This window comes from Hyperolius riggenbachi, chromosome 2 (assembly GCF_040937935.1).
Source record: "Hyperolius riggenbachi isolate aHypRig1 chromosome 2, aHypRig1.pri, whole genome shotgun sequence".
NCBI classification, from domain to species: domain Eukaryota; kingdom Metazoa; phylum Chordata; class Amphibia; order Anura; family Hyperoliidae; genus Hyperolius; species Hyperolius riggenbachi.
In genome coordinates, this window is record NC_090647.1 from 162,937,492 (window position 1) to 162,963,948 (window position 26,457).

The following is a 26,457-nucleotide window of genomic DNA, read 5'->3' on the forward strand; positions in this document are numbered from 1 at the left end:
ATGGGATGTTCTAGGCGTTCCTCTTTCGTTTTCAGTGTTTTTTTTGTTAATTAATTAGAGGGACCAACCTCAAAACTGTTTATTTGCTTTTTTTTTTTTCTGTACAACCCAATTGTTCTGTACTAATCTGCATTGGTCTGATGTAGAGTCTCACATGATTAGTGTACCTGAGATGGGTTTAATTGGTGTATTTATACTTACCTGAGGCTTCCTCCAGCCCCGTGAGGTGCGTTGGGTCTCTTTCTGGCCGCTCTGTTCTCTTGCAATCCCCCCTGATAATTAAGCCAGTCGTGCCCTTCTGCGCCTGCGCAGTACATTCCCGGCTGCAGTAGTGCAAAGGGGGGTGCCAATGCGGCTGAGCGTACATGCCAGATTACCGAAAAGGGGGGGGGGGGGTTTAAGAGAGCGCAGTAACCAGAGAGGACACAAGGGACCTCATGAGGCTGGAGGGAAGCCCCAGGTAAGTATAAATACCAATAACACCCATCACATACTTACCTAAGAAGACTTCTGAATCCTAATGAGGCTTCCCTCTCTGTCCTCCTTTCCCCGTTGCGGAATTTGAACCCCAAACGATTACCGACAATGGCTTGTGACACGAGATATTGTATTTCACATGTTGCTGTGCATCTTGAAGAACAGCATGGTAGGGCATTCTAGCTAGTACATAGATCTGACAAAGAAGGTCTGTGCAGTTATTTTAAACATATGGTTACAATAGAGACAATAAGCTTAACTTATTCAAATTGAAAGCAGTTTGGAATAATATACCGTACATATTAATTGCTGTGAATTATGTTTTCATGTACTATTTATCCTCCTAATATGACTTGATGTAAATATTAGTATAGAGATACATGTCAGCTGTAAAGCACCCATATAATGTGGTTGTATCTCTTTGCTATTGCTAATTTGGGATGAAGGATGAGGTTGAAGGAACAGGCATTAGCCGCCATTCTTGGAGCCCATATTTAGGAGGCCTAACTGTTATTTTTATCTTAACAGGTCCATCTTTCCCATTCACCCTTCTTTCCGAATCATTGCCTTGGCAGAACCACCAGTGATTGGCAGCAGTACTCAGCAGTGGCTGGGTCCAGAGCTTCTTACCATGTTTCTGTATCATGTGGTTAAACCGTCCAGCAGAAAAGAGGAGGTTCAGATAATGAGAGAGATGGTAGGCATGCTGTGATCTTTGTCACTTGTCTAGTCTGCTAATTGCATCGTAAAAATGTCAAATTGTCATTTCTAATTAATCCAGAGTTCAGAAAACCACACTGTAATGAACTCTGCACTCTTTTATGTTGCAAGCACATGAAATATGTCAAAACAGCATACAGGGCTTTTTAATTACTTATCAGGAGAAATTACTTTTCAATTCTTTGTAAGCTATAAGAAGTCTTTGTTATTTTGGAAATTAAAGAGGCACCACAATGACAAATAGAGGGCTGTAATATGTTACTGTATTTAGAATGCCCAATTTTACACTAATGAATTATCCTTGTTTCAGCATCAGCAGCAATTAACTTTTTGTATATATTTCTGGACATTGTTATGTAACCCACCGTCCCAGCCATGTTTAGTCTAGGCTGTGATGTCATGAGCCCTTCTCTTCCCAGTGCATTCTGGAAGACTAGGTGGTGTTTCTGCTCACTTCGGAACATTCCACAGTGATGTTTCTGACAGCAGTAAAGATGTCACCACCTGTGATAAAATTAAGAATGGAAATTGGAGTCGAAAGATTTTACAATGGGCAAACATTGATTACTGGTATCTAATTTATAAATGAATATGGTAAAATATAAGCAATTTTAATCAAGTTACATTCGGTAAAAGTTACTCGTTTACAATGTGAATTATTTGTAGTTTTAATTAAAAGTTGGAGTTTGCCGAAAGAGAGTTTTGTGACTGCTCCACTTTGTTTTAACTGATGAGTCCTATTTTGTTGTCCCGTTCTACACTATATATTGTTAAAAATTGTTTCATTCCTATTTCAATACTGCTACACATATTTGTGTCCATGGTAACTGACACCAAGGGTTTAGCAGCAGCTGCTTTAAATACTGTAAGTAGTGGTCGTTTGGTCAGGTTTGTTTTTCTAGTATGTTCCACAGATGCTCAATCAGATTGAAGAACAGATTGAAGTTTGGATGCAAAAAAATGTAATTCATCAGACTATTTTGCCTTCTTTCATTGTACCATGATTCAGTTGTTGTGCTCACATGCACAATTTATGTGTTTAGTTCTTTAGCACTCTGACTAGTTTGTGGCACAGCAATCTAAAGGTGCCCATACATGGTACAATTTTTCATTTTTTTTTCGATTACATAATTTAGTTTGATTATTCAGTTAGATTGAATATAAAGATTTTTCTGTCTGATTGGATTTTTTTTTTTTAAAGAAAAACACAGGCTAGTCGTTTGTTTTTTCTTGATGGAAAAAAATAAAAAATATTTTCAACTTTCATTCGATTCGATTGTTTTGGTCGAAAAAAATTGAAAAATTGAACCGTATATGGGTACCATAATAGGCATTGGGCTTGATTCACTAAACCGTGATAACTCATTGCATAGCCACGCTAGCATTTCCGCGTGCAATCGTGAATTTTTTAGCACAAAAGTTGAGATTGCACGCGAAAACGCGCACAAAAACGCTGTGGCCATACTATGAGTTATCACGGTTTAGTGAATCAAGCCCATTGTGTGTTCTGACATGTTTCATTCATGGCCAGTATTACGTTTTTAATTAATTTGTGCTGAAGTATTTGTTCTGTTTGATCAGGCTAAGCAGGCTTTGTTTCCCATGCACAACACTTCTTTTTGGTGCCCATGACCCTTGTAGATTCCCTGGTTATCCTTTCTTTTACCACATGTGGTAGGTACTATTCAGTCCATACCAGGAACAACCCATAAGAGATTGTTGCTCATATTCCTGTGTCTGTATTGGTCACTTATCAGGAGCAAACATACAGCCAGTGATATCAAAGTTAAATCAACATACCTCTTCTGCATACTTGTATCGGGGCAAAAAGCTAATTAATACCAAAGGATTACTGAGACAAGAAATTAGCATTAGAAAAATTGACAGTAGTGACTCTTATACTTTTCATTCATGTCATTCAATGGGATGAGCAGGAGAGTGGTGCAGTCATTCAGTGAAATGAACAAGAGTGGTGCAGTCATTCAGTGGTATAAACAGGAGAGTGGTGCAGCTATTCACTTTGATGAACAGGAGAGTGGTGCAGTCATGCAATGGGATGAACAGGAGAGTGGTGCAGCCATGCAATGGGATGAACAGGAGAGTCGTGCAGTTATTCAGTGGGATGTACAGGAGAGTGGTGCAGTCATTCAATGGGATGAACAGGAGAGTGGTGCAGTCATTCAATGGGATGAACAGGGTAGTGGTGCAGTCATTCAATGGGTTGAACAGGAAAGCGGTGCAGTCATTCAATGGGATAAACAGGGTAGCGGTGCAGTCATTCAATGGGATGAACAGGAGAGTGGTGCAGGTATTCAATGGGATGAACAGGAGAGTGGTGCAGTCTCCTGATGGGATAGACAGGAGAGCGGTGCAGTCATTCAATGGGATGAACAGGAGAGTGGTGCAGGTATTCAATGGGATGAACAGGAGAGTGGTGCAGTCTCCTGATGGGATAGACAGGAGAGCGGTGCAGTCATGCAATAGAATGAAAAGGAGAGTGGTGCAGTCATGCAATGGGATGAACAGGAGAATGGTGCAGGCATTCAGTGGGATGAACAGGAGAGTGGTGCAGTCATTCAATGAGATGAACAGGAGAGTGGTGCAGGTATTCAATGGGATGAACAGGAGAGTGGTGCAGTCATTCAATGGGATGAAAAGGAGAGCGGTGCAGTCATTCAATGGGATGAACAGGAGAATGCTGCAGGCATGCAGTGGGATGAAGAGGAGAGTGGTGCAGTCATGCAATAAGATGAACAGGAGAGTGGTGCAGTCATTCAATGGAATTAACAGGAAAATGGTGCAGTCATGCAATGGGATGAACAGGAGAGTGGTGCAGTCATTCAATGGGATAGACAGGAAAGTGGTGCAGTCATTCAATGGGATGAACAGGAGAGTGGTGCAGGCATTCAATGGGATGAATAGGAGAGTGGTGCAGTCATGCAATGGGATGAACAAGAGAGTGGTGCAGTCATTCAATGGGATGGACAGGAGAGTGGTACAGTCATGCAATGGGATGAACAGGAGAGTGGGGCAGTCATTCAATGGGATGAACAGGAGAGAGCGGTGCAGTCATGCAGTGGGATGAACAGGAGAGCGGTGCAGTCATGCAGTGGGATGAACAGGAGAGCGGTGCAGTCATGCAGTGGGATGAGCAGGAGAGTGGTGCAGTCAGTGGCGGAGGCAAGATTTTCATCAGCAGGTGCGATGAAAGTATGAAAGAGAGCCTGCCTATTGCTGGACCCAAACAAGAAGCAGAATGGGTGACCATATCGCTGACCTGTAATATTTAATTTTTCCTGTTGGGGGAGGGTGGTTTATAAAAACTTTATGAAAAACAAAGGCTTTAAGAAAAACTAATTTAACAGTAGGAATATACTGGAAAGCAAGCTCGTAGCTGCTTCTTCATAACAAATATATACCGGAGAGCAGCCAACTATATTTCACATGTTGGAACCTGAAACAATCAGAAAGCAGTGCTTGCTTGACTCTCTGTGCGAAGCTTATGTTTTCTCTGAAATAGATTTGTGTTTTGCTGCTCAACATCCTATCAAATGTATTTTCTAGGTGCCAAATGTGCCAAAGCAGGCAGTGGAGCAGCTGCTGACATTAACACACAAGCTGCGTGACACAAAGGATCCCACCGTGAGTGACTTTCTCATATCCTACTCCACATGTAAAGAATGTTATCAGCTCCATTCTACTTACTGTAGTTTTTATATATATATATATATATATATATATATATACTGAGCTTGTTTTATTATTTTTATTTAGTATTTTTATAGCACCAACATCTTCTGCAGCACTGTACAAAGTATATGGCCTTTTCACTTAACTGTTCCTCAGAGGGGCTCACAATGATTATTGCTTTATACTGCAGTACATATGTGTGTGTGTAAACTCATGGCCTTCACTGGAACATGTACTTACTAATACAGTATATCAGCTAAATATATAAACTTAGATACTGCATGTTGCTCTACATTTTTTTTGCATGTAAAACAATCTACTTACCGCAACCACGGAACAGGTTCTCATTCCATATTTACTGGTAGACTGGTAGATCTGTATTTTTTTTTTTTATAATTCTTCAGGCTAGCCCAGGCATGGGCAAACTCAGCCCTCCAGCTGTTACGGAACTACAGTCCCACAATGCATTTGCCTTTATGAGTCATGACTGTGGCTGTCAGACTCCTGCAATTTCGTTGTGGGACTTGTAGTTCCTTAACAGCTGGAGGGCCAAGTGTGCCCATGCCTGGGCTAGCCTGTCATGAGAGATGGATGGCTCTTGACCCCATGAATACACAAGCTATAGAGGGTAAAAGCCCCAACCACTCCTGGTCCCTCAGTTTTATTGTGCTTCCTGTCATTCATGCAAGCAAGCATAATTCCTTGGTACTGGCTAACAGGAGTGTCCTGATACAATTTACTTTATAAACAGGCCTCTATTTCCTGTGCTTTGCACCAGTCTCTAAAAGGAATTATCTTTATCTCAAGACTCTCGGAAAAATAAGTTGTCCCTTGTGAAAGGAGAAGACTTCTTGATCCGCATGCCCTCGTTTGTATGTTCACAGACTTTATCATTTGAGGGTATAAGTACATTCTGTGACTTGATTGATGAAAAGACTAGGCCTATGCTTAAATGGGACTGAGAGTCATACACTTTTTCCTTCAGGTCTGCCTGCCTTTTGCTTGTGTCACCAGAAATCTAAGTGGCTGGTGAGAAGCTCTGCAGAATTATCTGTTTTCAGGCACTCCAACAGAAGCGAACGCTGTAATAACCGCGCAGGAGATTTGGGCACAGTCGGCGCCACCATAGACCGTAATATGAATTACAGCTATAGCGCCGCACAGTGAGTAACTTCTGCGCTGTCAGAAGACGGATCTGAAGTTACTTTTACAACACTGTAATTCGGCCTCCAGCAGTAGCTAGAAGCCGAATGGCATCATTCCCCACTATCCACGTGGACCTAGAGGGGGAATAGTAATTAATGCGGCCGAGACTTGTGCAGCAGCAGGATAAGCCATATACCGGCTGTATCCTGCGCCGAAGTCTCCTGGCGCCGATTTCATATGTATGCAACAGAAGAGATCCTTATTTCCCTGCTTATTATTGTCAAGAAAGCTTCTTTTCTTGCTGACCCTTCAACTAAAAACTGCTGCTAGAATCACTGTTTAGGTTAACAGGCCAGAAGGGCAATTTGGCTTGTTAACCTGCTACAGCCTGCTATAGACTTAAAGTTCTCAGGAAGTGGGAATAGCACCATGGGAGATAATGGAGCTATGTAAATCAATAACTAATCATTTGAAGACCCCATTTTTTCAACAGGAAGCCAATTAGTGCAGGGGTCTTGCATCTGTATGAGTAGGTGAACATCTACAGGAGAGCGCAGCTACAATACTGATTTCTACATTTGAAAATTCAGTGGCGAAAGTAATGCATGTATTTGGCTAGGAATTTTAGAAACATCCAAGTCAAGTATAGGAAATCAGTAAAACTGAAAAACATTTTCAGGTGCTTGACGTTAATACCTAAAAACTAGTGGGTAGTACTCTCACCTTGCCGCTTTAGGGTTCAAATCTCAGCCAGGATGCTATCTTTGTGACTTTTTTTATAATGCGGCTATGTTTGAGTGGGTTGCAGGCATGCTCTTAAGTGTCCTCATTTATGCCAAAAATATACAGGTATTGGCAAGTGGACTGTTTTCCAGTAGGTTAACCTTCTGCTGTAGGGATATAAGACAATGACTATGGCAAGCATCAGATTGAGACTTTCTTGACAGACCATAAGGGACATGAAATGTTTAATGCACTCTGAAGTGATGTGGAAAATATCAGCGCTATAAAAATGTTTACTATTAATAAAAAGCAGAACATTTAAATTTTAAGCTGTGCTTTACAATGTATTTTGTGGATAGTTTTTTGTTTTTAAGCATTTAATTGAACAATTTGGTTTCATTAACTGATTTGATAGGACATGAAAATGGTATTGCAGTGTGTAAGCAAGACAAATTCCTTTCTCACTTTGACATTTAGCTAAGTGACCTGGAGCACTCTGTGCTGGTACAGGACCAAAAAGGAAAAATAATGGAGGCTTAAGTATAGGAACACCTGCAATTCATTAGAAACACAATGCTCTAAATGGAAAATAGAGGCGTTCTGAAAATAATTGGCACTGAGAAAATATGGCTTGGATCTCGCCTATCAGTATAAAGTGGTGTCTGTCTGTGCTTTATTTTTAGACGTTTCAAACTAGAACGCTGTAAGATTGTGTTATGCTGAATGTTGTCCCAAATTTCCCGTCATATGCTGTCTGCTCTTTCCATTGTTGACATCCCTTTTACTTTATTTTTAGCCCAGTACCTGCTTTTAGTGTGATTTGGGGGAAGATGATCTAGTTAAAGAGGCACTGTGGCGAAAAATTTTAAAATATGTGCAAACATAGACAAATAAGAAGTATGTTTTTTTTTCCAGAGTAAAATGAGCCATAAATTGCTTTTCTCTGTTGCTGTCACTTACAGTAGGTAGTAGAAATCTGACAGAAGTGACAGGTTTTGGACTAGTCCATCTCTTCATGGGGGATTCTCAATAAGGCTTTTATTCTTTATAAAGATATTCCCTAAAAATGATTTAAACAATGATGCTGGCCAGCTTCCCTGCTCCCTACACAGTTTTTTGGCAGTTGGACAGAGCAACTGCTATTCACGAAGTGCTTTTGAAAATAAATAAATCCCTGAGAATACCCCCATTAAGAGATGAACTTGTCCAAAGCTGTCACTTCTGTCATATTTCTACTACCTACTGTAAGTGACAGCAACACAGGAGAAAAGTAATTTAGGGCTCATTTTACTCTGGAAAAAAACAACTTCTTATTTGTTTATGTTTGCACATATTTTAAAGTCTACAATTTTTCACCATAGTGCCCCTTTAAATGTTCTAACACAAATGATCAGATATCGTACTAAAAAGTAAAGTAATACTATGTCTGTGATGTATGATATGTAAGATGTATAATATGTATTAACCGTATGTTTTGCTCAATGTATTTTCTTCATGCATTGTATGTTTGCTGTGAGTCAGGTGGGGGATATACTGTTGTTCTGTTGTTTGTTAAGGTGCATACACACGCACTACCGCCAGCAACGATGGGTCCGCCGGACCCTCCCGCTGGGTGGACAGTCAGCTGACAGTAGCACGTGTGTACGCACCTTTAGCAGACTGGCCTTGTCCTTATCACTTAATAACATTTGAGGTCTGTTTGTTGACAAGGTAATATACTGTCTGGTGGAGAGGGAGAGACAAGTCAGTTGTGGTGTGAGACAGCAAGGGGAAAGCTGCATGCTACGGTATGGATGAAAGTTTGCTTTTGTATGGATCGCATTAAAGCTTTTATCATTGGAATCCATGTCTGCTCACTGTTTATGGACAGTCTTCATGTCATATCATGACAATGTCCTTTTCCATTGACATCTATTTACAGACTGTCAGGAGTAGTCTGTTTACCTTTTAGATCAGGATACCTGATACTGGTTGATGTGCACTATGTTAGTCGGTCAAGGTGGTCAATGATCATGTCCTTCTTTGCCTGCATTATATTGCTTGCCACCTTAAATGTTGTTTTTCGTTGCGCTATGTGCATGTTACAACGCAATGCAATACCCCAGTGTTAGACTAGCCTTTGGATGCACCTTGTGTTACCATACCTGAGAACACTAAGCAGACGTGAGTAGCTGTTTAGGAGATAAAGACTCTTCTAGTAACAGTACTTTTTTCATCATCTCAAAGGATCAAACATTATGTCTAGGTTCACAGTGGGATGCTACGTTGTGTTCTTGTTTAAACAGGAACACAATGCAGTGGAACAAAAAGGTCATACCACATGTTACGTCCACATTACATTGCATGCAGTGAAGCATACAGACAATGAAAAGTATTTTTCCCTGTACCTTTTAACGTGTGGGTTTAACAGTAACTCGCTGCAGGAGTGTATTACCATAATGCAGCACATTACACCTCAATGCTAACATCGCACTGTGAAGGTCACATAGACTTATCATTGCAGTGCGTTCCGTAGTGCAATGACTCCCTAACATCGCTCCATAACGTCCCACTGTGAAGTAGCTTCCTCCTTTGTAGGAACGGTAAACTAATAAGAACACAATTATCTTTACTAATAACAGAAAGAACATATATGTATTTAGATCAGCGTCCCTTCATTTATGACTCATACAAATTCTAAACTGTTCTCGGCAGAGGTTGCCGGTCAGGATCATTTTGGCCAAGAATCTAGCGTGTGTACAAGTGACCCTTAAAGTCCGCCGAGGTCACTTAATGGTTTATCTGACATGGAGAATCTTTGAGCCACTGCGGCTGAGTCAATGTTCCCCCTTCTCACTCCTTCCATTGTGTGCCACGCATTGTTCCTCCTCCCTTCCTCAGGTTTAAAGCCTGGTACACACATCCAATTGTTATTCCCCAATGACTGGCTAATTTTACCACCTCCATGTTGCATGAAGTGGTAAAAATTGGATGTGTGTACCAGGCTTACTTCCATGCCAAACCTCACTTGTTGTATTCCACAGCATTAAGGCTGGTACACATTTTAAATTGTGAATGGGCAATAACTGACCAATTTTACCACATAAATGTAGTATAAGGTTTCACAAACACAGTCTTCTCATAGTATTTAATATATGTTAACACTAATACTACGTAGAGTTGATACAATTGGCCATTGATTCACCAATCCTAAGTGAAAGTGTGTACCAGATTTTGGGCTTGATTCACTAAGACAAATAGCATGTCCTATCCGAGTTAGCACTCCTTATCAGAGTTAACACGATTTATCAGAGTTAACACGCTGTATCAAAGTTAACACGCCTTATCAGAACAGCATAGCTAGCGCTACGAGCCCGCAGGGGCTCAGGGCAGGACGAGTGGAGCTCTCGTCATTGCCATTTAGCAAGCATATGTTTGTAGCGCTCGCTATGCTACTCTGAAAAGGCGTGTTAACTTTGATAAGGTGTGTTATCTCTGATAAGGCGTGTTATCTCTGATAAGGAATGCTATTTGTCTTAGTGAATCAAGCTCTTTATGTTTTTGAGTGTTCCTGTCAGCATGGTGTTGTGTGTAGAAATTACTTTGGCATTTGGCAAGCTGATGTGGTTTTCATTTTTTTTCACTGACAGGCTCAGTCCTTAGCCTCTTCCTTATCTACAAGACAACTGCTTCGCATCTGCCGACGACTGTCCCAGTATCCAGATGAGAGTTTACATCATGCAATTAATAAGGCCTGCCTCTCCAGGTATGTACACTGACACACCTACCTGCAAGACTTAATGCAAGAGAGGTGGTTTTATCAAGCAAGGTGCCATAATAAATTAGCCTTTCTATTTAATACGATACTTACAGAGCTTCCTTGAGTAGGGAATAGTTTACTGCTTATTTTGGCCAGCAATGGTGTCTTTGAATCCAACCTGGATAAGATTTTGATTCAAAGAATGTAACTGATGTGTTGCTTCAGAATCAAAATCATTTATTTTGCCAAGTAAAAGGAGTAGTACCCAGAATTGTTTTTGGCTCATACAGGTTCTGGAAGGAGTGGGAAGGTTGGATGGTGAGAGTAAGGGGGGAAAACTTCAGAAAGCTAAGAGCCAAGGCTCCCATACTATGGCGCCACCAGTTGCACTTGGCTATCATCTGTTATCCTTAAGGAGACATCGAAAGGGGGGGGGGGGGGGAGACAGCTGAATGTTCTGCAGTGATGGGCGAACCTTCTTCATGAAAGAAAGTGACAGTGATGGCTGACACTGCTGAGGATCCTGATTGCTGTTTGGCAATGCTGGCCAAGGTGTTCCAGTTCAAAAGGTGCAGTAGTGTTCATTTCTGTGGTGGTTCCCGACTCATGGGCAGCATTCGGCAGGGCTGGTCAATATTATCTGGCTGTCACAAAAGCATCTGGCTGCGGGGCCCTTACTTCTGGATTAGCGGCTGGCATCGGGAGGTGGGGGGGTCTGAACCAAAGGTACCTCTGCTGCAGTGGAGCAGCAGCAGCCGAGGGATGTATGACGCCTGCATCCAGCGAGGCCAAAGGTGTCCCGATCAGTGGGATGCCTTCTGACCTCAGTGGGGCCCCGACCTCCATAGGACACAGGCATGCTCTCAGCCTCATATCTGTATCCCCCAGATGCTGCTCTCGGGCCCCCCCCCCCCTTATTTCGGAGGGTAATGATAAAAGAGGGACTCCCTGCTCAAAACGCCCACTGGGTGCTTTCTTGCAAGCTTTCCAGAGCTTCTATTGGGTAGCTCTCTCCACCTGGCCAAGCCCCCTGCCACTCTCCCGCCTTCCTGCACGCTGAGCGAGAGATCTCTTTCCAGCGTCGTGACCCAAGAGGTCACGAAAATGAAAGGGAGACCGTACAGGCCAACAGAGCGGCAGGGATGGCGGCTACCTGATCCGCCCAGCCCCCAGGATCAGGTAGCCTAGGTTTTTTTTTTTTTAATTATATGAGCCCACCTCGGGCTCTTTTTTTAATGAATAAAATTACATATTTTTTACAATATTACTTAGTCAGTGTTTGCATATTGTAAAGTCTTTCCTTACCTTGATTCACAGTCTGTAATTTAACACTGGTAGCAACATCTTTACTGCTGGCAGGGGCATAACTGCAGAATGTTTGTTGTCTGTTAGGAAGTGAGCAGACATAATACCTGGTGTCTGTCTCTGTCTGTCTATTATTACTTGTATAGGTTTTGTGAGCTTTACTGGATTCATGAAACACTTGGCTGAACCAATGTGTTTGCATTGGATTCCTGTAGATAAATATCTTATTTTTATGATTTCCTAGATTTTTACCAAACCTGGCTAGATCAGCATTACAGAAAAACTTGTTGGACTCTTCGATAGAGGAAACTACTGAGGACTTGGGGAGGATGCAGAACAAAGATTATAGCTGTAAGTTGTTATATTCTCTAAAACCGTCTCTGCATGCTCAGCTTTTTATTATTCCGCTGTCTGCTCAAGGGTCTGCCAGGCTTCGCTTCACAGGATTCAGAAAGACTCCAAAAGGAGTAGAGTTGGGGGAAGCTCCTCCCATTTCCTTGCCCCATGACTTTATCAGGGGGGGGGGAGGTGATTGGGAGGATTGCCTCACCTACACCTTTTCAGAAATCTCTTCTGCTTGGCTGAAGAAGGAGCAGTGGTCACATGATATTAATGCTTGTCAATCATCAAACTAAAGTTACTTCTGCCTACTTTTAAGGTGCCCATACATCTGGCGATTCATGGGCAGATTGACCAAGAGACCGATCTCTCTCCAATCAAATCTGATTGGAGAGAGACCTGTTGGCTGCCCATACACCACAGGCCAATTCCCAATAGATAACTGCATTAAATCTGTTAGGAATTGGCCTAGCAATGCTGCGTTCCTGGCCACCCTCCTCCACCGTCAACCCCAAGTGCCACCACGTGTAGATGTCACGCACTCCCCTGGTCCCACATGAGGGTGACAGTTGAGAAGGCTGGGGTTGTAGCACCAGGACAAGGGGGATTTATGTATTTTAATATATATACAGTCATGGACGAAATTGTTGGCAGAAATTTTTCCAGAAAATCAAGTATTTCACACAGAAAAGTATTATAGTAACACGTTTTGCTATAGATGTTTATTCCCTTTGTGTGTATTGAAAAAAAAAGGAGGAAAAAAAAAGAAAAATGGACATGTCACACAAAACTCCAAAAATGGACTGGACAAAATCATAGGTACCCTTTCAAAATTGTGGATAAATCAGATTGTTTCAAGCATGTGTTGCTCCTTTAAACTCACCTGGGGCAAGTAACCGGTGTGGGCAATTTAAAAATCACACCTGAAAGCAGATTAAAAGGAGGGAAGTTCATTTAGTCTTTGCATTGTGGTTCTGTGTGTGCCACATTAAGCATGGACAACAGAAGGAGGAGAAGAAAACTGAGGGCTTGATGGAAAAATATCAACAACCTCAAGGTTGCAAGTCCATCTCCAGAGTTCTAGATTTGCCGTTGTCCACAGTGCACAATATTATCAAGGAGTTAGAGACCCATGGCACTGTCGCTATTCTCCCTGGGTATGGACGCCTGGACGGAAGAGAAAAATGGATGAAAGGTTCTAACATAGGATAGTCCGGATGGTGGATAAGCAGCCCCAAACAAGTTCCAAAGAAATTCAAGCTGTCCTGCAGGCTCAGGGAGCATCAGTGTCAGCATGAACTATCAGTCGATATTTAAATGAAACGCTATGGCAGGAGACCCAGGAAGACTCCGCTGAGAGACATAACAAAACAAGACTGCAATTTGCCAAAATGTACTTGAGTAAGCCAAAATCCTTCTGGGAAAATGTCTTGTGGACAGATGAAACCAAGATAGAGCTTTTTGGTAAAGCACATCGCTCTACTGTTTACCAAAAATAGAATGAGGCCTATAAAGAAAAGAACACAGTACCTACAGTGAAATATGGTGCAGGTTCAATGATGCTTTGGGGTTGTTTTTGTGCCTTTGGCACTGGGTGCCTTGAATGTGTGCAAGGCATCATGAAATTTGAGGATTACCAAAGGATTTTGGGTTGCACTGTAGAGCCCTGTGTCAGAAAGCTGGGTTTGCGTCTTAGATCTTAGATGTTCCAGCAGGACAATGACCCCAAGCATATGTCAAAAAGCACCCAGAAATGGATGGCAACAAAGCACTGGAGAGTTCTGAAGTGGCCAGCAATAAGTCCAGATTTAAATCCTATTCAACACTATGGAGAAATCCTAAAGTTGCTGTTGGGAAAAGAGACCTGGAGCAGTTTGCAAAGGAAGAGTGGTCCAAAATTCTGGGTGAGAGGTGTAAGATAGTTATAGGAAGTGACTGACTTCAGTTATTTTTTCCAAAGTGTGTGCAACCAAATATTAAGTTAAGGTCGCCAATAATTTTGTCCAGTGCATTTTTGGAGTTTGTGTGACATTATGTCCAATTTGCTTTTTTTCCTCTTTTTTTTTTTTTTTTTGTTTTTTTTTTGTTTTGTTTTATTTCAATATACATAAAGGGAATAAACATGTGTATAGCAAAACATGATACTGCAATACTTTTTTGTGAGAAATACTTGATTTTCTGGGAAAAAAAATCTGGGGTGCCAACAATTTCGACCACGATTCTATCATTAACCTCTTGACGACCAGCTAACGCCGATTGGCATAAACTGGTCGTCTGCGGGTTACCATGGAAACTTTCCATGTCAGTTCACGGAGGGTGTCTCCGTGAACAGCCGGAGAGCCGCTGATCGCGGCTCGCCGGCAAAATGTAAACACATGGGGAAGAAATCCCCGCTGTTTACATCATACAGCGCTGCTGCGCAGCAGCGCCATAGGGCAGATCGGCGATCCCCGGCCTCTGATTGGCCGGGGATCGCCGGCATCTGATAGGCGGAAGCCTATCCTTCAATGCGCAGGACGGAACTCCGTCCTGCGCATTACAGAGAGAGGGAGGGAGGTAAGGAGGCAGAGGGCGGAAATGACTGCGGAGGGGGGCTTTGAGGAGCCCCCCGCGCAAAACGCAGATGGCCGGCGGTGATCAGACCCCCCCGGCAGGACATCTACCTAGTGGGGAAAAAAGGGGGGGAAGTCTGATCGCCCTGGCATAATACTGATCTGTGCTGCGGGCTGGAGAGCCCACGCAGCACAGATCAGGCAAATCACCCCTGGTCGGCAAGTGGTTAAAGGGACTCCGAGCTCATCTAAAAAATAAAAGTTGTACTCACCCGGGGCTTTTTCCAGCCCAGTGCTGGTCGGGAGGTCCCACGACGGCGTCCTGGCTCCTTTCCTACTCCCCGCTCCGCAATGGCTGACAGGCCGCAGCCCGGGCGACACTCGGCGGAGTGTCGGGCTGCTCCTTCCGCGTATGACGCGGCTGACGTCACACGCCGGCCGCCTTGCGTCATCACGGCGGCCGGCGTGAAAGTACCGCGCATGCGCGATTAAAGCGCTCATGCGCGGTACTGCCACGCCGGGAGTAGGAGAGGAGCCAGGACGCCGTCGTGGGACCTCCCGACCAGCACTGGGCTGGAAAAAGCCCCGGGTGAGTACAACTTTTATTTTTTAGATGAGCTCGGAGTCCCTTTAAGGCTTCATAAATAGTGATAGCGTTATTGCTGATTAAATAGGGGCATAGTTAAAACATCAAACTACTCTTATCCATAAGGGGAAAGCCGATCTAGGTGCTGAGTGGTTAAACACAATTATTTAATTTTTTTTCTCCTAGGAAGCTCAATTTATAGCAGTTTTTGTTCAAGATGGAGTTAGGGGAAGGCTTTTGCGTTGCTATATGTAAAACTAATTTTGTGTATGATGATGCAAGAAGTAGCAGCTCAAAAGGGAACCTGAATTGAGAGTAACGTAGAGGCTGCCATCTTCATTCTCTAATAAACAATATCTATTGCCTGACTTCTGTGCTGATGCTCTGTCTTTAATAACTTGAGTCTTGCGCTTTGAGTCCTATATGCGCTTTGAGTCCTATGGGAGAAAAGCGCTCTACAAATGTTATTTGTTGTTGTTGTTGTTGAGTCACTGACCCAGAATGACCATGCAGATCAGATGCATAGACTCTGGTCTGACTCCAGTAGCTGCATGCTTGTTGCAGGTGTGTGACTCAAACAACAAGAAGCCAAATGCTTAGCTACAAAATAATGAAGATAGCAGTCTCAGCATTCATCTTGCATCAAGTAAATATGAAATAATACTGTACATGTAAAAATTAAACCTTCTGCCCTTCCACATTCACCCAGCTGAGTGTTCCGATCAAATACAAAGCATTCTGAAGGTCAAATAACAGCTTGCTACCTGTGAGATTGTATTAAACATACAGCTGAAAGTAGACCACACTCGGTGACTCAGAAGATGCCTCTGTGCATTCAACTAGGACTTGGAAGGAATATCAGGATTGGTGTTGCAGGAACATTTATATTTTTACAATGGGCAGGACTAACTAGGCTAGGTAGGTGTTGTCTACAGTGGATAACAAACAGAATCAGCTTAGCTTTATTTGCCAAGTACAATAGTTATCGCACCTAGAATGATTAGTGGTGCACATGGCCATGGTAATTAGGGCTGCTCAAATCCGGATCCAGGAGATACCCAGATAGTTGCTGTCCGGATATCTCCCAGCAAACCTGTGGGCGGGAGGGGGGGGGGGGGGGGTTGACGTTACTTGTCTGACGTCTTTTTCGGTCGGGAGGAGGAAGTGACCGCCACGTGGAACGCATCGTAGGAGGCGCCAGGGACGGACGAAGAAGACGTCAGACAGGTAAGCTTGACCCCCCCCCCCGCCCACCCCGCACAGGTTTACTGGGAGATATCCGGATAGCAACTATCCGGATATCTCCCGGATCCGGATTTGAGCAGCCCTAATGGTAATAGTGCATTTAACAAAGAGTGCTTTTAATGAACTGACGATATCTGTTTTTTTTGTTTTTTGTTTTTTTTAGATGAAGTAAAATCTGGAATATTAAGGATTGGGAGTGTTACTGTTCCAGTATTTAATCCAGATGAGAAGATGAAAGTACCAGACATCCTGTTTTATGAAAACACGCAGGTATGAAAGTCAAACAAGACAACATTTATTGTGCTTTTCTCCTGAAGGACTCAAAGAGTTTAAAGTGGATGCGAGATGAACTTTTACTCATTGCATAATTGTGTTCCTTTCCTATTGGTTATAGGGCATTCCTTAAGCCAAATACTTTTGTTTTATACTCTAATTCCCTATAAACTAAACAAGCCTCGCCCACAGCTTTTCATAGAGCCTTGGCATTTTCAAACAGTAGCGAGGGCTCATGGGAGCTCAGTCTGGGCTGGAGGAGGGGGAGGTATTACTAGCCAGAGATTTCAGAGGGGAGGAGGGAGGAGGAACGAGGAGGGGGGATTAGGTTTTTTCCGATATATATATATATATATATATATATATATATATATATATATATATATATATATATATATATAGACAAGTTACTTGTTACAGTTATTTTTTCATCTCGGATCCGCTTTAAACTGCAGCCACTAGAGCGCGCTCAGTAGGCAGTAGCAGTATTAAAGAGTCTAGCCCAAGGGCTCCTTCCTGAATAAACAGGAAGAGACAAGATTTGGACCTATGTCTCCTGTGTCAGAGGCAGAGCCTCTACACTATCTAGCCACTAATGAAGCTTAAAGTGAATGTCCATCCATAAAATAAAAATCCCACAGTGCTGCTGTAATAAAAAGTTATATTTACCTGTAGAGTCTTGTCCCACAAAGCCGTCCCGAAGACCTTGCACCACAGTAAATAGCTTGGCGTTTTTCTCTCCGTGGAGAGAGGGAAGGCGGGGCCAGGCACCGGAATTGGAGTGATGCTTTGTCTTCGGGACGGCTTTGTGGGGCAAGACTCCGCAGGTAAATATAACTTTATTACAGCAGTGCTGAAGGATTATTATTTTATGGATGGAGATTCACTTTAAGCAACCATGAATGCAGTCACAGGCTTGATTTGCTAGCTCGGATATGTTATTTTAATGACAAAAGGCACAGTTTTCAAGGAGTGATTATGAAGACCACCAGGGGAATGAGGAGAGGAATGGACAATGCACAGAGGTATGTGGATCCAGCAGGAACTTACCTCTGTGCTTACCTTTTGTAGCTTTGCCTCAGGTCAGGTATACTTTAGGTTACATAGGTAGAACGCTACATTGTCTTTTGGCTTGTTATAACTATTGGGTGCTACAATAAAATCTCCTTTGTATGAATCTAATGTTGTGAAGTTTCCTCCAGCATTTGGATGTTCTCACTGTTTATACTCAGTTCCCCATAACATGAGATACGTTAACATTTCAATAGACAAAGTGAGAACTTGTCACAGTGATTTTCACAGGTATACAGACTTTTTTTCCCAAAAAGTTTATTGGAAGAAAAAAAAAAATTGGATAATACATCAAGCAGATAAATGGCACCAAAACAAATACAGAAGTGAAAAAATAGCAAAGTATGACAATGTTGCCAATATTCGATGGATAATAGAGAAAGCAAGGCAATTCCAAAAGAATGTCTACTTTTGCTTTATTGACTATTCAAAAACTTTTAACCTCCTTGCCGGTTATCCCGAGCTCTGCTCAGCGTAGGAGGATTTCTCAGGCCCCGCTGGGCCGATTAAAAAATTTTTTTTTCCTGCACGCAGCTAGCACAGTGCCAGGCAGCGCTGAGGGGTGGATCGGGATTCCCTCTGACGTCCCGACGTCCATGACATCGATGACGTCATCCCGCCCGGTCGCCATGGCGACCGGGGAAGCCCAGCAGGAATTCCCGTTCTGAACGGGATTTCCTGCTTACTCTGATCGCCGAAGGCCCTGGGCTCGCTACATGATTTAAATTTTTTTTTTTTTTAAAAGTGCTGTGCTGCCCCCTTGCCGCCAGAATTGAAATGGCAAGGGGGTTAACTATGTAGATCATAATAGGCTGTGGCACATTTTCATGGAGATGGGAATACCATGTCATCTCATTAGCCTTTTGAGGAATCCATATGAAAACCAAGAGGAAACAGTTATAACTGAGCATAGAATAACAGACTAGTTCACAATTGGTAAAGGCAGGTAGTATGCTAAATATGTAATGCAGCTGGTTTGGATGAGTCTCTTGCTGGAATTAAAATGGCGAGCAGGAATATTAACAATCTGAGATCTGTCAATGATACCACTCTGAGGGCTGAAAAGGAGGAAGAATTAACCACTTCAACCTACAGTGTTTTTTCACCTTATGCATCCGAGCAACTTTCACCTCCCATTTATTCGCCAATAACTTTTTCACTACTTATCACACTGAAATGATCTATATCTTGTTTTTTTCCACCATTTTTTATGCTTTCTTTGGATGGTACATTTTGCTAAGAATTATTTTATTCTAAATCCATTTTAACAGGAAGATTAAGAAAGAAATGAAAAAAAAATTATTTCTCAGTTTTTGGCCATTATAGTTTGAAATTAATACATGCTACCATAATTAACCTCCTCAGCGGTATGGACGACTATACACGTCCATCACCGCCGGAGGTCGCCGCTCAGGCCCTGCTGGGCCGATTTGAGCGAAATAAAAAGCAGCACACGCAGCCGGCACTTTGCCAGCCGCGTGTGCTGCCTGATCGCCGCCGCTCTGCGGCGATCCGCCGCGAGCAGCAGCGAAAGAGGGTCCCCCCAGCCGCCTGAGCCCTGCGCAGCCGGAACAAAAGTTCCGGCCAGCGCTAAGGGTTGGATCGGAGGCGGCTGACGTCCATGACGTCACTCCGCTCGTCGCTATGGCGACGATGTAAGCAAAACAAGGAAGGCTGCTCATTGCGGCCTTCCTTGTTTATTCTGGGCGCCGGAGGCGATCGGAAGAACGCCTCCGGAGCGCCCTCTAGTGGGCTTTCAGTTGGCTGCATGAAACAGTTTTTTTTAATTAAAAAAAAACCCTCCCGCAGCCGCCCTGGCGATCTTAATAGACCGCCAGGGAGGTTAAACCCATGTATTTTATTTGCCCATTTGTCCCAGGTATTTCACCATTTAAATTATGTCCCTATCACAATGTATGGCGCCGATATTTTATTTGGAAATAAAGGTGTATTTTTTCAGTTTTGCGTCCATCAAAATAACAGTAATATACCTTACTACATACATATTAGAAAAGTTTAGTACCTAAGGTAACTATTTGTTTTTTTTTTTATTGTAATTTTTTTTTTTTTACAAAAGATTTTTTTGTGTAGCTATTGGGGAGTGTGGGAGGTAAGGGACTCATTTCAACAGTAAAAAAAAAAAAGTCATTATCTGGAAATTTTTATTTCTAGATGTAATTTTACTATTTGGCCACAAGAGCTTACTTATGCACGTGTAGTATTACTACGCAAGCGGAAGTAAAGCGTGGATGGGGCAGATGGGGATTTATTAAAGACAGAGCCGTCTCGCTGACGGTGTCGGTCTTTCATACGGGGACTTACATCAATGAATGGCAACTGTGTTCCCATTCATTGATCTCCGGGCTAATGCAAGGCTCAGCGGCAGCAGGGCAGGCTATCTGGACGGAGATAGACTTAAGTGGTTAAAGAGACTACTCATGAATGTCAAACAAGAAAATGCCAATGCTGGTCTACTGCTTAACATCAAGAAAACTAAAGTCACATCATCTGCTCGAATGAACCATCTGCAGATTGTAACAGATTTCATCTTCCTGGGATCGAAGATCTCTGCAGATGGTGGCTGCAGACATGAGATTAAGAGGCGCTTATTGCTTGGAAGAAAAGCTGTGGCAAGTTTGGAAAAGATACTAAAGGATTGAGATGTCACTTTACCAAGAAGGACCAAAATAGTTAAAGCTATGGTCTTCCCAGTTGTGACATATGGCTGTGAAAAGTGGACTATAAATAAGGTCATGCGTAGAAAGATTGATGCTTTTGAACTTTGGGTATAGAGAAAGCTACTGAGTGTTCCCTGGACTGCTAGAAGATCTAACCAGTCAATACTTAAAGAAATAAAGCCAGAGTGTTCACTAGAAGGGTTGATACTGCTATTAAAACTCAAATATTTTGGTCACGTAATAAGAAGACCGGGTTCTTTGGAGAAATCCTTGATGCTTGGTAAAGAGGGCAAGAGATGAAGTGGACGACAGAGGCTAAAGTGCATAGACAGCATATATGAAGCTATGAACATGTCTATGCAACAGCTGAAAAAAACGTAATTGACAGACATCTTGTGAGCGGAAGTATATATGATCATAAGAATTGGAGTCGACTGAATGAATGAGGAGGAGGAGGATGACAAGTAGTAGTCTCTATTGCAAAAGTACAAATCTAGTCAGGTATATACTTGTATGACTGCATATACATAAAACTTCTGTCACCATAGAGATAGCACATTGCCCAGGGACAGCAACTAGTGGGCTGCTGCTGCTGCTTAGATTTGTTCTACATATGCAGTTCCCTCTTATATGCAGTTCTATACCTGATATATTCTCGGCGTCATCTCTGTATGCATTTCCGATCAGAACTCAGCTGCATGGATTCCTATCAGGTACGGCAAGGACCTCAGTGATTGGTGTAGGGCTTTGAGCCCAGGGATTGGCTTCTGCCTGATCGTCTTCAGAAAGTAGTCGCCGGCACCATCTATTTATAAGCTCTTTTATTAATTAAAAAGACACATGACAATTAACAGCAACGTTTCGGAGAAACACCTCCTTTCTCAAGCTCTATCAGTGTCTGCAGTAAACAACCATTAAACGCTTCCTTTTATATCTAACTGGATGGAGAACCAGCCAATCACATGTCAACGCCACCTTGTGGCGATCAATCCCCGTCCATCTTACCCTGCGGACTTGATGGGGAACTTCCTTTCCAAAAAGCGGATATGCGTACAGAAGGACGCGTCATCCTATGCGGCGGGGAGCGCACAACCGGACGCCGAGCGCACAACGCCGACCAGTGAGTGAGAGGCAGACGATGACATCACCCTCTGGTCACACCTACCACATTGCGGACCAGATGGGGAACTGCCTCTCGTACAGCCGCAAATGTGGCCGCCCACTTGGTAGATGTAAGCAACCACGTGAGCCAAGATGTAGCCGCTCGCATAGGTTGCTAGCGTAACCATCGGCAACCAGGGACGCCCTCCGCCTCGCCGCATAGCAACAGAGCACGCCACAGCCTGGCAACCCGCATAACCAACAGTTTTAACCATATGCAGAGCTATGCGGCGGGGCGGATGACGTCCCTGGTTGCCAATGGTTACGCTAGCAACATACGCGAGCGGCTACATCTTGGCTCACGTGGTTGCTTATGTCTACGAAGTGGGCGGCCACATTTGCGGCTGTATGAGAGGCATTTCCCCATGTGGTAGGCGTGACCAGAGGTTGATGTCATCGTCTGCCTCTCGCTCACTGGTCGGCGTTGTGCCCTCGGCGTCCGGTTGTGCGCGCTCCGCCGCATAGGATGACGCATCCTTCTGTACGCATATCCGCTTTTTGGAAAGGAAGTTCCCCATCAAGTCCGCAGGGTAAGATGGACGGAGATTGATCGCCACAAGGTGGCGTTGACATGTGATTGGCTGGTTCTCCATCCAGTTAGATATAAAAGGAAGCGTTTAATGGTTGTTTACTGCAGACACTGATAGAGCTTGAGAAAGGAGGTGTTCCTCCGAAACGTTGCTGTTAACTGTCATGTGTCTTTTTAATTACTAAAAGAGCTTATAAATAGATGGTGTCGGCGACTACTTTCTGACATGTTATTGGAGATGGGAGTGCTGGATTTCCACTAGCCTGGCACATCGAATGTGAAGAACCCTGGGGTGCTGTCTATACGCAGCTCCCTGATCGTCTTCGGCATATCCAAGCGGAGGGTATAGACTAGTGCTCTACAATCACTTTACAGCTGTAACGATCGGTGTAACACAGAGAGGGTCTGATTACCGGTGAACTGCAGTATCACCGACAATGCAGAATATACCCGATTATTGATGATCTGCAGTATCACCGATAATCAGATATATATTCTAACCTCTGGACACCTGAGCAACGAGTGAGTGTTAATGCAACAGTAATACTTTGAGTTCACACAGAAGTACCTATCTTCCGTGGCCTAGACTCTCCCGGGGGAGGAGCTAAGCAGAGAGAGGGAGGACAGAGTGTGAGTGACACCAATGAGGGAGTGTCACTAACAGATCTGGGAACTGCCTCTAACAGTAAGGCTAGTTCTCGAGGTCGGGCAAGCCAGGTCGTTAACACACTGACAGATAAGGTACAGATTCAGAAGACAGATACAGAATCCAATAAACAGGCTGGGTTCGGCAGCGGAGAATCCGAATAGCAGGGTACAGAATCAGAAGGCAGATACAGAGTCCAGGAACAAGCAGAGTTTGGCAACAGGTTATGAGAAATAGCAAGGTACAGAATGAGAGATCAAAGGAATAGTCAGGCAGGCAGAAGGTCATAACAACTAATACAGTATAATTTCCTAACGCTAAGGTGTGAGATCCTTGGCTGTCAACACCTTTGGAAACTATGCTAGAACACAAATACAGACAGGTCTGAGTGCTACCACGTTGTGATCGCAACGCCAGACACCAGAGAAATGACCAGCACCCAGTATATATACACCAGTGCTCTCCAGCACCTCCCTTAAAGAGACACTGAAGCGAAAAAAAATTATGATATTATGATTTGTATGTGTAGTACAGCTAAGAAATAAAACCTTAAGATCAGATACATCAGTCTAATTGTTTCCAGTACAGGAAGATTTAAGAAACTCCAGTTGTTATCTCTATACAAAAAAGCCATTAAGCTCTACGACTTTCAAAGTCGTGGAGAGGGCTGTTTTCTGACTTTTATTATCTCAACTGTTAATTAATTTTTTACTTTTCCTCTGCCAGAGGTGAGGTCATTAGTTCACAGACTGCTCTGAAAGAATCATTTTGAATGCTGAGTGTTGTGTAATCTGCACATATTAGAGAATGATGCAATGTTAGAAAAAACACTATATACCTGAAAATAAAAATGAGAATATTTTCTTTGCTGCTAATCTTCTAGTAATTATTCATAGTACACAACCAATTCATTATATCATATATTTTTTTTCACTTCAGTGTCTCTTTAAGTGCTGGACCAATGAAAGTTGCTGCAATTGTCAGCTGACCGGCCTGGTCAGCTGACCCTCCTCTGACTGCCATAAAGGCCCTGCCTCTCTGCACGCGCACGCGTCCTCCTAAACCAGTGTGGACTATCAGTCCCAGCCACACCAGTCATGTGTTGTAAAGTTGTTGCTGTATGGGATGCGGAATCCGCCGCCATGCTGTCTGAGCGTGCGGCGTTTCCTCCGCATCCCGCCCCACTGAGAGAAGCAGGCCTATGCGTACAAACCGCCGCGTCAGACGCGGCGGTTTCTCCGCATTCCGCTATGCCAGCCGCGGAAACAGCCGTCTCAGCTTGCGTCCATGCGGCGGCTTTTCCGTGTTTCTTCACAACAGCAATGTCAAATGACACATTATGCTGTGTAACAGCTCTATGAATGTAAGAAAATTAATGGTTGTGTAGAATTTGGGTTTAGTGCCTTGTTGGCTGACTAATCAAATTGGAATTTATCCTGAGTAAAAGAAATAGTGTGCTCCAATCTGTCCATCACTAAGCCAAATCATAAAAAAGTTGATATAGCCAGTTTCCAATTCAAATCGATAAACCACCGAGCTGATAAAATAAAAGCAAAGTTGTCTTTTAAAGAGAGTCTGAAGCGAGAATAAATCTCGCTTCAGACCTCATAGTTAGCAGGGGCATGTGTGCCCCTGCTAAAACGCTGCTATCCCGCGGCTTAACGGGGGTCCCTTCACCCCCAAATCCCCTCCGTACAGCGGGGAAGCGCTTCCTGGTTGGGGCAGGGCTAACCGCCGCAGCCCTGCCCCACGCGCGTCTGTCAGACGCGTATCTCCGCCTCTCCCCCAACCCTCTCAGTCTTCCTTCACTGAGAGGGGCGGGGGAGAGGCGGCGATGCGCGTCTGATAGACGTGACTGGAGGCAGGGCTGCAGCCGTTAGCCCTGCCTCCAGGAAGAGAAAATTTTACGACCAACTTGCGACCAAGTCTTGCGGGGGTGTGTTTGGGGGTGAAGGGACCCCCGTTTAGCGGCACAATAGCGGCGGTTTAGCAGGGGCACACATGCCCCTGCTAACTATGAGCTCTGAAGCGAGATTTATTCTCGCTTCAGAGTCTCTTTAAAGGCTTTTGGTACCTTAGGGGCATAAAGTAGAGTCTGAGCTGGGGAGAAAGATATGCAGGTTTTTATCATTGCTATCAGAGGTCTCACCACTAGACTCCCCAAGAGACATATGAAGGCAGACAGCTTTCAATACAATTTTCCTTTAATGACAACAGTTGTAAAACATGATATTTTCAGCTTAGATTTCATTGATTTGCCTTCTAACGTAAAAAAAAGAACAGAATTAAGGTCTTTTCATGTTCTGTATTGCCTGTGTCTATGCTATACGTTAATGGATATGGTTACGTAAGCTGGACAGAATGGGTTACATGAATTATTTTGGCATGGCTTTGCCCACTGCTTTAAAACGATATGTGTTGGATGCATGATGAAAGTGAGGGCTTTAAAGAAGAGTATATGTGTATATGTGTATATATATATATATATATATATATATATATATATATATATATATATATATATATATATATATATATATATATATATCAGTACATGTTGTGCAAAGAACCACAAACATGTGCAGGTGAGGTAATTAGTGTCTTATCAGAGCTGATTAACTACCTCTGTGGATTTCCACAACGCATGCGCTGTTGGTGGGCCTTGAGGACAGGGTTGGGGAACACTGCCTTAAAGGACAACTGAAGTGAAAGAGATATGGAGGCCCTCATATTTATTTGTTTTTAAGCAATACCAGTTGCCTGACTATCCTGCTGTTCCTCTGCCTTTAATTCTTTTAGCTATCAATACTGAACAAGCATAGGCAGATCAGGTGTTTGTGACATTATTGACAGATCTGACAAGATGAGCTGCATGCTTGTTTCTGGTGTTTTTCAGGCACTGCTGCAGCCAAAGAGATCAGCAGGACTGCCAGGCAACTAGTATTGTTTTAAAGGAAATAAATGTCAGCCTCCATATTCTTCTCACTTCAATTGTCCTTTAAGCCTTATACACATTTGAGAGTACTGTTGCCCTTGTCAAGGATCGGTACATGATCTCTTAGGGGGCAGTTGAAGGCCGACGCTGTACAGACACGTTGCTAGCGACGTGTTCTGTCACTATGGAAGGTGGTGGAGGGATGATCTGCAACGCACGATGGAGGTGATGGAGTGATGAGGAGAACAGAAACGTCGGGTTGCTTTTGGGCAAGATGATACAGAGTGCCAGATCTTTTGCCGACATTGGGGCTGAGGTGGTCTTTAGCAGCTGCCTCAGCAGGGTTTTGTCTAAGGTGTGAACGAACCTTGTTGTTGTCCTCAGTGTAGGAGACTGTAGGCACCTGTATCTAATGAAAGCTCTAGTAGCAGCTGACCTTAGTAGCAGTTTTTGGTTATGTATGCCAACTCACAATCAGCTTAATTCTTTTAGAGAAAGGTTCTTAGCAGCTATTGGATGGATGTAGATTTTATCAGAGCAGGTAGCATATTTGTGATTTTGGTGAAAGATGTTAAATCACTTATACTTTGGTAGTAAAGTCTTGTCTACACTGACAAGTATTATTTTTCTAAGGACTTTGCT

The 26,457-nt window shown here is 43.3% G+C and overlaps 1 protein-coding gene across 1 annotated transcript in view; it reads left to right on the forward strand.

Annotated features, from left to right (window-relative positions):
• The window catches only part of VWA8 (von Willebrand factor A domain containing 8), a 476,746-nt gene that overhangs the window by 132,412 nt on the left and 317,877 nt on the right, over positions 1–26,457 (forward strand). Inside the window, exons 16-20 of the mRNA XM_068267802.1 lie at positions 1,006–1,174; positions 4,762–4,839; positions 10,386–10,501; positions 12,045–12,151; positions 16,686–16,792. Coding sequence (XP_068123903.1) covers positions 1,006–1,174; positions 4,762–4,839; positions 10,386–10,501; positions 12,045–12,151; positions 16,686–16,792 — 577 coding nt within the window. The remainder of the gene's footprint in view (positions 1–1,005; positions 1,175–4,761; positions 4,840–10,385; positions 10,502–12,044; positions 12,152–16,685; positions 16,793–26,457) is intronic.